The sequence below is a fragment of the Limulus polyphemus genome, unplaced genomic scaffold (genome assembly GCF_000517525.1).
Source record: "Limulus polyphemus unplaced genomic scaffold, Limulus_polyphemus-2.1.2 Scaffold7132, whole genome shotgun sequence".
Taxonomy (NCBI): Eukaryota; Metazoa; Arthropoda; class Merostomata; order Xiphosura; family Limulidae; genus Limulus; species Limulus polyphemus.
Genome location: NW_013672742.1, coordinates 16,211 through 32,111, shown reverse-complemented (window position 1 = coordinate 32,111; position 15,901 = coordinate 16,211). Strand labels below are relative to the sequence as shown.

At 35.6% G+C, this 15,901-nt stretch overlaps 1 protein-coding gene across 2 annotated transcripts in view; it reads left to right on the top strand.

Moving 5' to 3' along the window:
• The window catches only part of LOC106474373 (G-protein coupled receptor moody-like), a 24,419-nt gene that overhangs the window by 5,933 nt on the left and 2,585 nt on the right, over positions 1 to 15,901 (top strand). Inside the window, exons 1-2 of one of the 2 annotated variants that reach the window (XM_022402684.1) lie at positions 8,835 to 9,008; positions 13,232 to 14,113. In XM_022402684.1, the coding sequence (XP_022258392.1) occupies positions 13,292 to 14,113 (822 nt within the window). In that variant the 5' untranslated portion in view covers positions 8,835 to 9,008; positions 13,232 to 13,291. Of the gene's footprint in view, positions 1 to 8,834; positions 9,009 to 13,231; positions 14,114 to 15,901 lie in introns of those variants that run through there. The other variant, XM_013935063.2, reaches the window with a different exon arrangement.

Here is a 15,901-nt window from a genome sequence, read left to right as displayed (position 1 = left end):
AAGCTTAATAGTCGGATGTTCTTATTACAAACAGATGGTATTACTAAGCTTAATAGTCGGATGTTGTTACTACAAACAGATGGTATTACTAAGGTTAATAGTCGGATGTTGTTACTACAAACAGATGGTATTATTAAGGTTAATAGTCGGATGTTGTTACTATAGACAGATGGTATTACTAAGCTTAATAGTCGGATGTTGTTACTATAGACAGATGGTATTACTAAGCTTAATAGTCGATGTTGTTACTACAAACAGATGGTATTACTAAGGTTAATAGTCGGATGTTGTTACTATAGACAGCTGGTATTACTAAGCTTAATAGTCGGATGTTGTTACTGCAAACAGATGGTATTACTAAGCTTAATAGTCGGATATTGTTACTATAGACAGATGGTATTACTAAGCTTAATAGTCGGATGTTGTTATTATAGACAGATGGTATTACTAAGCTTAATAGTCGGATATTGTTACTACAAACAGATGGTATTACTAAGGTTAATAGTCGGATGTTCTTACTACAAACAGATGGTATTACTAAGGTTAATAGTCGGATGCTGTTACTATAGACAGATGGTATTACTAAGGTTAATAGTCGGATGTTGTTACTATAGACAGATGGTATTACTAAGCTTAATAGTCGGATGTTGTTACTACAAACAGATGGTATTACTAAGGTTAATAGTCAGATGTTGTTACTACAAACAGATGGTATTACTAAGGTTAATAGTCGGATGTTGTTACTATAGACAGATGGTATTACTAAGCTTAATAGTCGGATGCTGTTACTGCAAACAGGATCATCGATTAACCAATAGTATTTACCTTGTTTTCCTAGCGTAGTTTTACAATTATTTATTGCTTTACGTATAAAACAATTCACTAATTCATAATTTTTGCTTCTGTATTTAATTATACCTTTTGCATTTCCTTACATTTGTCATTTCTATAACTAATATATATTTGTCGTAGAAAAAGACACTTATTTTCATGTTTAACTTTAGAAGTCACTCGAAATTAAAGAATTGTAGAAAATATTACCTTCTGATATCTTGAACGACTAGAAATGGGTGGTCTTTCAATTAACATTGAATGTAAAATAATAGAAAGGTCAATGGTATAGACATTTCACTCCTATTGGATATTTAGTCTAATGTTATGATGACCTTTTATCAAGAAGTGAGGGGACAGATAGAATTCAAAGTTCAATATGGCAGAATATTTTATGAAATCAAAGCATGAACAAGTCAATTATAATACACTGTCACTATATATGATTACATATTACACATAATATTGTAATGAAATGTTCAAACTCGACATAAATTTAATGTTCACCGTACTTTAACCAGAGCGTTTTGTATGCCACTAAATTTAAAAGTCAGTAAACATAGCTTACTGGTTCTTTCATCTTCCATAGTGATACAAAACCCTAAATGTGCATTCAATATTTGATGGGACATTCCATTTAGCATACAATTCTTGTATACTTTACATTCAGTTAGACTCCATGAACTGATTATTCACGTGTCTAACAATTGTGCTACCATCAATGTATGTAAGTAAATTCACAAACTCTATCAAGACTGATGTCACACTTACTGAAACTTTTATTAACAAAACTTCAAGATACACTAATATACTACTTACATAAACATCTTAACTTATAATATACTGAATTAGATTTCATACAACTTTTTGTACATTATGTCCATATTACTATTTCAGTTAGAGTCTGTATTTTTCACTTGTATAACAATATGTCAAAACAAACTGAATTAATGAGAAACATCGTACTAAAGACATGTCACTACATAAATGAATAAATGATTGAACGGAAACTAATCATGTAAGACTTCAGTTAGTAGGCTTAGAAAATCTAGGTGATAGACTATTTCAAAACAGATATTTCCTCACATAGAATTTGAAACTTTTATGGTAACGTGACTTATCTTTTCACTTGAAAATTATACAGATAAGTGTTCTGTGATTTTCTTATATAAAACTCACTTTTAATCATAGCCTAATGTACTTGTTACCTTTATTATATATATATGTGTGTAAAATATCAGTCTTAAGCATAACACATACTGAAATATTTGTTAACACAATTTCAAGATACTCTAATATAGTATTTATAAAAACATCTTTGTTTATAAATTACTGACCTTCATATGTCTAGTTTAGTCTTTCATGATAAATTACATTTCATGAATATCAATTTTTAATGATATGTGCAATGATAGCTTTCTCTTTTTCGGGATGCAATGGTCCTGAAAAGAACTTTCAAATTTCATACATTTAAACAATATTATTTTCTTCAGAAGAAGAGTAGCCTTCATCTTCACTGTCTTCAGTATGAATCCTCATGTGAAATATATTATGCCTATTTTGTATAACACCAATGACCCAGTGACGTTTAAGACACTCTGTGATGAGATCATCATGACATCGTACTGATGCGCCCCTGGTTCCAGTTTGAGAAACTAGCAACACGCTTTCTGGACAGCTTCTGTTGTCATGACAACATCCACCTGTTATGGGGACCTAGCGACGTGCCTCTAGGAACGCTCCCTCACTACCAGTCATGGCGGCCTAGCAATGTACCCTTAGGTTCCACTTCGTGGAACTAGCAACACATTTTCTGGACAAATTCCATTCTCATGGAAACATTCGCTTGTCGTGGCGCCCTAGCAATTCACCCTCTGGTTTCACTCTGTGGGACTTTTACATCATCATATCTGGTGTCTATGACATCATCGTCTCTATCATCCTCCCCTTAGGCAGCCAATCAGCACGTGTGTCTGGACAGCTGCCCTAACTACTTTTGTTCAAATTATCTGAATAGATACACACTCTAACTCTACCAATAGGTTTTAGGTGGGACAGAGTCTCGCTCACTCTATTCTGTAAACTATGGTAACAGAATTCAGAATAGAATAGAGTTATCTAAACATTTGTTTAACAACAAGTAAAAACTTGGAATGGTCTGTTCTTTCATTATGGGTGTGTCTGTGAGCCAGACTAGTTTCTGAGAATTTCACTCCTCATCAGTGACCCTGGACACTACCACCAATGAAACTTCAGACCAAACCAAGCCTTTATAGTAGTGAGGTATCGAAAATCGAAATGGTGTATTTAAGTGTTTTTGTGAGTGTAAATCACTTAAATACACCATTTAGAATTCAGAATATTCGTGAGAGGCTGCTCGTATGAAAGAAGCTTAATTAAAAACGATATTCTATGAAATAGACAAGGCGTTTTATTTTTTCACATGCCGTGTCGATGATTTACTAACATTAAAAATATTGTAGCAGAAGCGTGCGTTTACTAGATCTCTGTAAATGGAAGAAAAATTATAAGTAAATGTACAAAAATAGTAAAATTGAAAATGTATACATCAAAATATCAGTAGAGATTTTCTTAACACTATGACAAAATCTTACCCCTGCTACAACAATTCAGACGTGCGTGTCTCTTCACTCACTGGTATGCTATCTATTCTTCCTGGGGGGAAAATCGATTCAAACATTAGAAAAGGCTAAGAAGCTATGACATTTTATTTTAAAGCTTTGTTTGGTTTAGGTAAGTACAGTTATAACAAGCTTTTAAATTAAAGGAACAAACCCAACAGTTTCTGATTTCTCACAACTGTTACGTTATGATGACCTCATTATCTACTGATATTGAAATCCTTCTTCAGATAACATGTAACTTTTAGTGGTTAGACTGGCATATTGAAATACATGCAGACATGGTGACATTAACATATTTACATTTAAGTCTGTCATTTCTTGTCAACTGTCGTGTGTTATGGGTGAGACCCATTTCTTAAGTTATAGAGTTATTAATATTTGATATATAAGTCGCTCTCATAAACACGGTGTTAGAAAATCAAATTAGTTTTCACTTCAAACTTTTTATTCTAATTCAATGGAGTTTTAAGATTATACAGTTGTCAATCTGAACACACATGAAGCACACGTGGGCTAAAAGGCCAGGTCAGAGAATCCTATATAGAATTCAGATATAGTCGCCTCAATTTTTGAACCACTACGGAGAGGAAGACAGTACAGTCCAGGTATCTGAGCTGATTAACTGGAATGAGTGTCACTTTTATAACGCGCCCACAAATGAAAGTACAAAATGTATTCAGCAGCATCACGTAATGTGCGCTCCAACTATTAGACCAGGTTGAAGCGAGAATTACATTGCTACAAGCAAATGTTTTTGTGTCCTAAAATACTTATAATAGCATATACAGAATAGTAAGATCGTATAATAGTAAGTATACAGAATAGTAAGATCGTAGAATAGTAAGTATACAGAATAGTAAGATCGTAGAACAGTAAGTATACAGAATAGTAAGATCGACAAGGTTTGAAGAAATATTTGCACACAAATTACATTATTCCAAATTATTTCATGTATGATACATTTAAATGGTGCCAATCACAAATCTCAAAGGTAAAATAGATTACATATTCTATTTGTACGAGTATTTTTTATTTTTCAGCTACATATAATACCATGAATTTCATAAATTTATCTTTGCATACAGTCCAATTATAAAGCAGGTGAAACGGACAAGAAAATAGTAATGAACTGCAGAAAATCATATAAAAAGCTGATGTTATGGACATAACATCAGCTTTTATATGATTTTCCGCAGTTCAATTTTATTTTACTCTACATTTCATGTACGTTATGATTTGTCTCTAGACATGACATCAGCTTTGTATATGATTTTCTGCAGTTCAATTTTATTTTACTGTTCATTTCGTGTACGTTATGATTTAACTCTAGACATAACATCAGCTTTCTATATGATTTTCTACAGTTCAATTTTATTTTACTGTTCATTTCATGTACGTCATGATTAGAGTCTAAAAGAGTCTAATCATAACGTACACGAAATGAACAGTAAAATAAAATTGAACTGCAGAAAATCATATAAAAAGCTGATGTTATGTCTAGAGTCAAATCATAACGTATATGAAATGAACAGTAAAATAAAATTGAACTGCAGAAAATCATATAAAAAGCTGATGTTATGTCCAGAGTCTAATCATAATGCACTTGAAACGAACAGTAAAATATCAGTAAATCATAATGAAAAGCTGACATTGGGAAATGATGGACTCATTTTTATACCATGTAGCTAGGTTTTAAAGTATGTAACTAAATATTTGATATTGTTGTTACATCCATGTAATATACACATATATATATAGTTGGAAACAAAGTGATGAGCTAAGCAATACTTCGATTATAACTGAAGGATAGCTGGTTCTAACGCGTGTTTTACGAACCCTACACGCTACTAGCAACATTAGTTGGTTTTACTCCCTCCCGACCGAAAAGGTCTGACGAGGAACAATATAGCGATGACGTTTTCCATCCGGTGCCCAAATATGGTCAGTGGCTTGCGTGTCGTACTACAAATCTGTGGTCCATCATTTGGTCCCATTAGATGAACAACATAAAAAATTGTTGTCCGCACTTTGGGGCCGTTGTTGCGTTTAAATAATTGTTAATTTACTGAAAGCATTTGTAACTTTCCAATATCTCTTAACGGGAAGTACATATGAAGTTATTTAGCATATGTAGAATTTGATAGCTCCAAGTGCTGCCCGGATATAAAGATGGTTTGTTTGTTTAAAGATTTCGCGCAAAATTACAGTTGTTCTCTTAGCGCACCTACGACTCCAAAGTACAGAACAAGTTCCTATGGCAACGGGTCGCGAACCACGAATCTTCACACTCACAGATCGAGCGCCTAGAGTTAATATATATTTATGCATTTATAAACTATAAATATAGATTGATCTTGATTCATATCATCAAGTATGGAACTCTTCTACAACAGATTTTTGATTTAGTTCTTAATAACTGTGAAATATGAGAGCAATTGGGCATATATTCTATCTAGTCCAGAGGTTCGAGAAGTTACTCCTGGTTAGTCCAAAATACAAGTCACTGTGTTGTTTTTTTGCGGTGGCGAGCGAAAGCTGGTGAGCTAGGACTGTTAGGTGATTCGCGGGATGTTTTGCTCTGCTGAAGTGGTCCGTTGCCCAAAACGTTTGTGAACCACTGTTTTAGTCATATGGAACACGAAGCGACTTATTTTAATGCGGTAATGCCCCAAGAGATGTCACTACCAGCATCTCTCGGTATTAATAATACGTAGAAAAGAAAATAACCACTAACAATTGCTAGGAAATCACTAAACATGATACTTTTTATACTTGATCATCACATTTCTCTTCTCTCACAAACAAGAATCGGTTAAAATCAAAGTTATGAGGTTCAGTTTTTAATTGTAATGTTTCCTTTAAAAAATGCATTGGATTATTTCGGTATTTTTTATATTTATTTTATGTTCTTAAATCTTCCAGTTTTCATAAAAAGATCTTCTTGTACGTATTTTTACAATATATATATATTTATATATGGATCGCTAATTATGGAATTTACAGATTTTTTAGGTTCGGTTAAATATATTTACTATTGTTGCTGCAGAGTTTTTGCTTTTCACCAGTTCTTTTTGGAACTGAAGGCCCGCCCAGTGCGGGAAGAGGAAAGACAAGCGATTTGACTACCTTTACAACAGCGTTAATCATGCTCCTTGTGACACGCACGTGACTTATGTGAGGATATATATTATATATATATATAATCTGTAGATCGAGCGTGGCCTTGTGATTAGCGTACCAGACTGTGAATCTTATGTTCAATAGTTCGCGTCATCACAAAACCGCGCTATGGAACAGTAGGTGTGTTATAGGAGTGGCGGTCTAATCCTACTATTTGACTGGAATATCTCGAAAGAATTGTGGAGAATGTGTTAACATTTTCGCCACATGACAAAAAACCCTCCAAAAACCGTGTTTTTATAGATATAGATGGGTAGAAAAATACACAATAATGTTTTCAATTATTTTTCTGATAGAATTAATAAGAAATGTGACATATCTTTTCATTAAGTAGTGCAGGAAAATCGGGTATAAAATCAGTTAGACTACATCTCAACTCCAAATTTTCGTTCAATATCTGCGACAAATAGTTTGATTTCCCCATTAACAAACGGCTCTTAATTTCATCGCTGGACAAATTTGCAGCCACTGGAAATGGATAGTTTTATTTGTTTATTGAGTTTCACCCAAAGCTACTCGAGGGTTATCTGACGTAACCGTCCCTAATTTTGTGATAGACTAGTGGGAAGGCAACTGGTTAACATCACCCACCGTCAGCTTGTGGGTTACCCTTTACCAACGAATAGTGAGATTGACTATTACTTTATAACGACGCCACGGCTGAAGGGGCGAGTGCGTTCGGGGACGGGATTCGATCCCGCGACTCAGGCCCAGAGTGAAGAGATATCATTATCGTTATCATTCCAAAACTTGTTTAAACGTAAACATTTTTTAATGCTTCAACTAACCATTTTGATTTTATTTCTTTCTTTTTGTTTTCATTCCTTTGTTTTGTTTTTAAAGTTAAGGAAATTCTAATCTGACACATACACGACTTGAACACGTGTGAATTAAGCAACATATCGTTTCGTCGTCTCCTTAGTAACTGCCTTAAGTAAAAACACTTGAAACATTAGATGGTAAATTCTCTCAGTTAAACTGCGGAGGCAAATAATTTAATAGTATAGAAGTTGGTGTAAATAGTAATTTAATAGTATAGAAGTTGGTGTAAATAGTAATTTAATAGTATAGAAGTTGGTGTAAATAGTAATTTAATAGTATAGAAGTTGGTGTAAATAGTAATTTAATAGTACAGAAGTTGGTGTAAATAGTAATTTAATAATATAAAAGTTGATGTAAATAGTAATTTAATAGTATAGAAGTTGGTGTAAATAGTAATTTAATAGTATAAAAATTGGTGTAAATAGTAATTTAATAGTATAGAAGTTGGTGTAAATAGTAATTTAATAGTATAAAAGTTGGTGTAAATAGTAATTTAATAGTATAAAAGTTGGTGTAAATAGTAATTTAATAGTATAGAAGTTGGTGTAAATAGTAATTTAATAGTATAAAAGTTGGTGTAAATATTAATTTAATAGTATAAAAGTTGGTGTAAATAGTAATTTAATAGTATAAAAGTTGGTGTAAATATTCACTTGAACTGAAATAAATAAATATGAAATGGGAAACAGCTGAATCAAAACCAAATCGGTGATGACATGCGCACTATCACCAAATACATAACGTCTGTGGTTGTTTAAGAGTAAAGCCACATCGGACTATTTGCTGTGTCCACCGCGTTGAATGGAACTCTGGATTTTAGCGTTGTAAGTCTGTAAACTTTCCACTGTCCCATCCAGGGACCATAACGTGTAATATGAGAAGATTGACGTACTACGTAAGAAATTAACATCTTGTAAATTTCTGGAATTTTTCTCCAACTTGTTGGTATATTAAACAACACAAAGTACTATATATTTGTTTTTGTTGTACTTAGAGCTTTCGCGCATGGCTACTGACCTTATAATGGATTTTCACTGTTAATATTATAACGTACCCACTGCTCCAAAGTGCGAACTGCGTTTTTATCGGCTAAGGGAAATGAACCATGAACCCGCGGATTCACAGTCCGGATATGCTAAATGTGGCCTAGGACAAAAACTGCTTATGGTATTCCCAGTTACCCTGGAAACTTGTCACGCTGTGTACACGTCGTTGTAAAATAAGCTAACTTGCTTTGCGGAACTAGTGCGGGTTCACTGCAGTCTTCCGGTCACGTGACAGCGTACTTTCTCTTTTTTTTTCTTCATAGTAAGAATTTGAGACCTTACACCAGCAGCCCTAACGTTCAGCAATTTGTATTTTTGCATTAAAGCATTTAAGCTCCTGATTTTGTTACTTATCTTGGAACATTGTACTTCAGCCCCAGTGGTTTTCGTAATCTGCTACAAACCAGTTGATGAGTCGAACGAATAGAACGACCGATCGTGCAGGATCCAGATCATTTGGATTGGTGGATACGTATCCGTATATGTATTAATATTGTATTATAAGATCATCTTAAAATATATAGTTTGTGCATGTTCTGTAACGCTATGTCATAGCATTTGAAGTATGTAAAAAAACAATAAAATTATAAGAACGGTCTACACATTTTGAAGTAAAAAACTTGTAAAAAAAAGAAAGATAAAGACATAATGTTAGCTAAATGTTGCTTAACTTGAATTGAAGATTTTGCCGATAGATAGAATGGTGGTTGTTAGAAAAGTCTGTTGTTCTTGTGTAACGTCGACTCCAATAAAACTGTCATGGTAGCTACATAGAATACAGTTAAACGACGACACAGGTAACTCAAAGGTACAAGAGTTGTGAGCTGGACATGGCTACAGATTAACATGCTCGGACTGTGAGTCAGAGTATTTTTAGCTCGCATCCTTTTGCTGCAAACATACCTCGTACCTTGGAGCCATGGATAAACTATAGGAGTGATTGTTAAATCCCTCTGTATTGCGTCAAACAAAAGTAGCTCATGAACTGATGATGTTGACTAACATTGTTTTCTTTAGACTATCAGTTTAAAATTGTGGCTTTGTACAAATACTCTAAATAAATTAGACACAAAATTTGTGTTTTTTTAGACGTGTGCTGAACAACACAGCGAAAGAAAAGACAACAAACTCTCAAGTCTTCAGACATACTGAACAACGTTCTCTTGTTGCATTTGAAAGCCGATGATGTAATTAACACGTGTTTCTTCGAGCAAGACTGGACATCACCAAATTTTGTATTTACAAACGTAGAGATGCTGGAAATTGAAAGCTGTCGGTGTAAATGACACGTGTATCTTCTCGCAAGAAGAGACAACACGATCTAATAAACAGATCGATAGAAAAATGTCTTGTGCTTCACGACCTCAAAATTTAACGCTGTTGGACTTTGTTGACCTTGGGGACGGGACCATTGAGGTCAACGAGGGAGGGGGGATAATCAAATCTGCAGTTCACCTACACATGCCGACATATTCCAGAGCGTGTGCTTGTCAATGTGTTTGACAAAGGACGAAGACGCCCGCATAATTGTATTGAGGTTGACAGGGTCATTTGTAAATGTATGAAATTCGAGATTTTGTACCTTATCATGTGTTTTCTATCTTTCTTCCTTTAGAGGTTATTACGTTTTAAAATATATAAAACCATCCGTACATACCCTCATTCAGTTTACTGTAAGATATATTTTTGATATTTCAATTCAGATATTTGTTTGCTTGAAGAAGCATGTCACCATATAATTATGAAGCAATATCTAGAAATCTAATTAATCTAGGATCTAGAAACTTCATAGTATGTATAATTAAGAGCACAATATAAATACCAGACTGAGTGAGTTGTTCAGCTAATGGGTTTTTAACCTCAGTGCGAGTACTGAGTTAGGCAATATATCACTTAAACATCGAGTTAGTCAGCGTGGTTGTTAATGAATGATTAATGAAAACATTCTGCAAGTAAGTGTATTTGTAAGTTAGGCGTGCATTAGTTTCGGAATTTCTATTGAAATTTTGTTTGTGAATCTAGGCCCACCAGTCAACGTAGTTTGTAGCGATCGTTATTTAAGGAAAAATTCTTTATTATTAAGTGGACTGGACATTGAACTACTTTTACCAAATAATACAAAAAAAAACACATCCAACAATAGAACATGTTACAACACTGATGTCAGAAGTTGGATTATTCTGGTGTAAATAAAATAGAACTTTGACTATATTTCAACTTGAAGATAACAACGTGGACCTGAAGCGAGATTGAAAACTTGCTGAAAATAATGAAACAATGTAAAGAAGAACAAACAAAAAGAGACAGAGTATTAAAAGATGAACAAGAAGAAAGAGATAGGCAATTAAAAGAAAACCAACATGAATTTTATAGAAAATTTAAAGAAGATCAAGAGGAAAGAAATGGGAATTTAAGAGAGGAAGAAACATAATATTGAAAGAAGACAAAAACCAAGCCTGATTCAAGACAAGACCAAGAATATACTGGAGTATACTGGAGATTTACAGAGAGACTACAACAACAAGAATGTAAGAATCAATGAGATAGAAAATAAGGTGGATGACAGAGTAAAATATTTGGAAAATTGGCTGGTATGTGCAACTATAAGACCAGCCACACCATTTTTCTACATCTACTAACACATTTCAAATTAAAACACCATTTACTTTAAAATATTGAATAGGATAAACTATTTGTTCTCAAAATCCAGTATCAGAATCTAAGTTGCTAGTTCAGTTACATCACCCAATAGAGACACCAATGGACTATGATAGAAAGGTACCATAGAAAACATATCAGGCTCAATTCGAACTAATTTCAAAAGTGAATGGGTGGAATAGTGTACAACAAGCCATCCATAGGGTTGCCAGTTTAAAACGACCACCTTTAACTACACTAAGCAACCTTTCAACTGAGAGCTTAACAACTATTACCTTTGGTAGTTGTCTTATTCCACAGGGTTGGAGTGACAAAGCAAAGGGAGGCATCCACAACAAAGATCCAGAACAGGGCATGGGGGTAAGGTAGGAAATTACTTTTAGAGATGGAGAAAAAAGATGGATTAATGTGAACAGCAATTGGATGTAAAGTTTAAGGAAAAGGAAAGTTGGAAGTTTACTCTTGCTGTGAGAAGTTTCTCTACACCCCATAATGTATGAGTAAATGACATCGAGGAACAGGTACATATTGGAGATGTATGCGGGGTGAGGCTGGTATCGAAACAGCATCGCGTTCTATAAATAGGAAATTACTTTGCACTACATGACAATTACTACACAACCGACTGAACTTCCAGTGATAACAAGGAGGACAATTATTGTACCACCAACAAGTGAAATGCCCATACCAGGACTTATTAAAGTATATTTACATCTAATGACTGGTCATAACAGAATCAAACACTCCAGTATATCCTGATGGATTAATGGCTGGATCTGAAGAATACAAATGCCGTCATTAGAGCTATGAACCTAACAAACAATAAAATACGAATTAAGGTTGGATGGAACATTGCAAGATGTGAAGGTAGCATTTCCACATAAGAAAACATAAGTTGTAGACATCTCTGAGACAAGATGTAGGAAGTCTGATGTCAAATCCTCACATAAGGGTAGCTTAACACCTCACTTATAAAAGCTGTATGAGCAGAATTGTGGATATCTTACAGCTGATCAATGCCATAGATTACATGAATTGCTTTTGGAATATCAAGATATCTTGTCCAATGGCTCTCATGGCTTATGCTGAACAAATGAAATATTTCAAAGGATTGAGAGTGGATATGAAGCCACAATACATTAATTAGCCACTTGATAACCAGTGCAAAACAAGCTGAGGCTTTTAAAGAGATAGAAGCCATAAAACAACAAGGAACTGAGTGCTGATCCATTGACATCATCTACTGAACTTGTGAAGAAGGAAAATTGATCTACAATGTTCTGCATGGACTACTGGAGGTGAATGAAATCACAAAGAAGGATGCCTACCCATTGCCAAAAACTGATTCTACTTTGCTTACGTTATCTGAAGAGTTGATATTGGCAAGTGCATATCAACGAAGCAGTTAGAAAGAAGACAGCTTCTACTGCAGGAAATGGATTGTGGCAATTTGTTGTGTAATCACTTAGATTACGTAATTCACTTGCTGTATTTCAATGGTTAATGGAAATTTGGACGACATAATCACACGTGAATTTATCTTTCATAATGTTTATGATGAGTTATGGAAAGTTTTGGATCACCAAATGGCCAGAAGCATCTGCTGCTTCTAACCAGGAAGCCAAAATTCTAGCAAGGAAACTCATCAATGAATTTGTCTCAACAATTGGGGTGCTTCAGAACTTCACTCAGATCATAGATGGACTTTGAATCGACCAGTTTGCAAACGATAGTGAGCTAGACAGTGAATCAGTAAGGAAGCGGACCAACTTTTTAATAATCATATGTATGTGTTAAAATTTCATTTATTTTTCACCAGAGGTGAAATTGAAAATAGTATTTATGACGTAGAGGCCTAATGTGATCACTTCTATTAAGAATGCTAATCGTGAAGCAAGATTTGTTAAGTTACTTGTTCTGCTTTCCAGAAAATAACATTTACTGATCGTAAAAAGAGAATGTAGTATAACCGTTATACATTTATTATTGTTGTTTCTTATTTTCTTTCAAAGACACAAACTGTCTTCTCAGAACCACTTTTCTTTTCAGGTTTGTGAAGATTGGCTTCATTTTATCTTGTAAATCGCTTGGCTTGCTGGTTGAGAAACGATGGTTGATACAACGACAATGGCGACCACTGAGATGTTGAACGTTACAGAAACAGAACCATCTTTAATGCACGAACATAAAGAGTTTATGTACTTTGCTGCCTTTTGCATTATCGTATCGATTATTGTTGGCTTGAGCGGTAACCTATTGACCATCGTGGCACTAGTACAGTGTCCAAGAGTACGCAGTGCCCCAGTTGCTTTCATCATTAGCCTCTGCATTGCTGATTTTTTGTTCTGTGCTTTGAGCTTACCATTCAGTGCTTCTGGATTTATCCACCAGAGATGGATCCATGGTGACGTCCTGTGCGTCATATTCCCCTTCATGCGGTATGTCAATGTCGGGTTGTCCCTGCTGTCCATCACGGCGATCACCATTAATCGTTATGTCCTTATCGCCCACCAGAATCTCTATGAAAAGATCTACCGTAAACGTTACATATCACTCATGATTGCCGCAGTTTGGCTGTTCTCCTTCGCTATGTTGTTACCTACACTAATAGGCGCATGGGGGCGCTTTGGCTACGACAAGAAGATTCTAAGCTGTTCCATCCTGAAAGTAAACGGCCGATCTTCAAAGACATTCTTGTTCATCTTTGGTTTCCTCATCCCCTGTATCACCATCATCGTTTGTTATGCCCGTATTTTCTGGGTGATAAAAAGGAGTGCCAACCGAGTTCGTGGCCACAGTAACTCGGAAACAAAGGAACAGAAGAAAGACCGGGATGCAAAGAAAAAGAAAGAGGAATGGCGCGTGACACGAATGGTTCTCATAATTTTCTGCTCTTTTCTCGTTTGTTACCTTCCTATTACTATTGTAAAGGTAAGTATCATTATTGTAGTATAATGTACTTGAACTCAAACTTATACATAGCAACTATATCTTATTGTAGATTTTTTTTCTAAGACAATTTTGGATAAGAATGAAAGGATCTGATATAATATTCATGTCTTTACTGATACATCACATATTTCATCACAGATAATCTGCATATCAGCAACATGGGGATGCCAAAAGATAGTAATATAGCAAAATTGACAGCAAATTCAGAGTTTTCGAAAGTCTTTCTTTAGTAAGAACTATACGTACAAAGCTAAATAAACAAATAGAATGTTCGGAACTACTACAGTGGATGGATGGGACACAACACAAACTCACGAATCTTCAAGATTTGAATATTTTCCTGTAATCGAAGTTATTCTTGGTGGCTACAAAGCGAGCAATATAATGGGAAAAGTTCGACGATATGAGCCTACAGTACCCTAGTGGGTAATCAGTACAGTAGCCTAGTGAGTAATCGGTACACTACCCCAGTGGGTAATCAGTACAGTACCACAGTGGGTAATCAGTACAGTACCCCAGTGGGTAATCAGTACAGTACCCTAATGGGTAATCGGTACAGTACCCCAGTGGGTAATCAGTACAGTACCCCAGTGGGTAATCAGTACAGTACCCTAATGGGTATTCAGTACAGTACCCCAGTGGGTAATCAGTACAGTACCACAGTGGGTAATCGGTACAGCACCCCAGTGGGTAATCAGTACAGTACCCTAATGGGTAATCAGTACAGTACCCCAGTGGGTAATCAGTACAGTACCCCAGTGGGTAATCAGTACAGTACTCTAATGGGTAATCAGTACAGTACCCCAGTGGGTAATCAGTACAGTACCCTAATGGGTAATCAGTACAGTACCCCAGTGGGTAATCAGTACAGTACCCCTAATGGGTAATCAGTACAGTACCCTAGTGGGTAATCAGTAAGTTCATGAACTTACAACACTGAAATTCATAGTTCGATTTCCCGCGGTAAACAGACTTCAAATAGTTCAGTGTGTAGCTTTACACGAGGAAAAAACATAAGCCTACGACCAAATTCAAGGGTGCTGAAACTAGGTGTACAACAACACCACCTTGTTCGAAGTACAAGGGTGCTGAAACTAGGTGTATAACAGTACCACCTTGTTCGAAGTACAAGGGTGCTGAAACTAAGTGTACACCAGCACCACCTTGTTCGAAGTATAAGGGTGCTGAAACTAGGTGTACAACAGCACCACCTTGTTCGAAGTACAAGGGTGCTGAAACTAGGTGTACACCAGCACCACCTTGTTCGAAGTGCAAGGGTGCTAATACAATACTAGCTTCGATCATTTAGATAGTTTGTAGTTTTCTTAATTGAACGTCCTTCAGCTTCTCCACTACAAAAATAAAGGAAACATTAAAACAAGGGAGAGAAATTTCCTGGCATAGTATTTTTCTATGATTCATGAGCTTGGGGGGACCGGGCGTGGTCTCTCGTGATTAGTGTGCCGGATTGTGAACCCATGGTTCACAGTTCAATTACCTCAAAAACACTCTCCACACTTTGTGATGGCCCGGCATGGCCAGCTGGTTAAGGCGTTCGACTCGCAATCTGCGGGTCGCGGGTTCTAATCCCCGTCACACCAAACATGCTCACCCTTTCAGCCGTGAGGGCGTTATATAGTGACCATCAATCCCACTATTCGTTGGTAAAAGATTAGCCCAAAGAGTTGGCAGTGGGTAGGTGATGACTAGCTGCCTTCCATCTAGTCTTACACTGCTAAAATTGGGGACGCTAGCGCAGATAGCCCT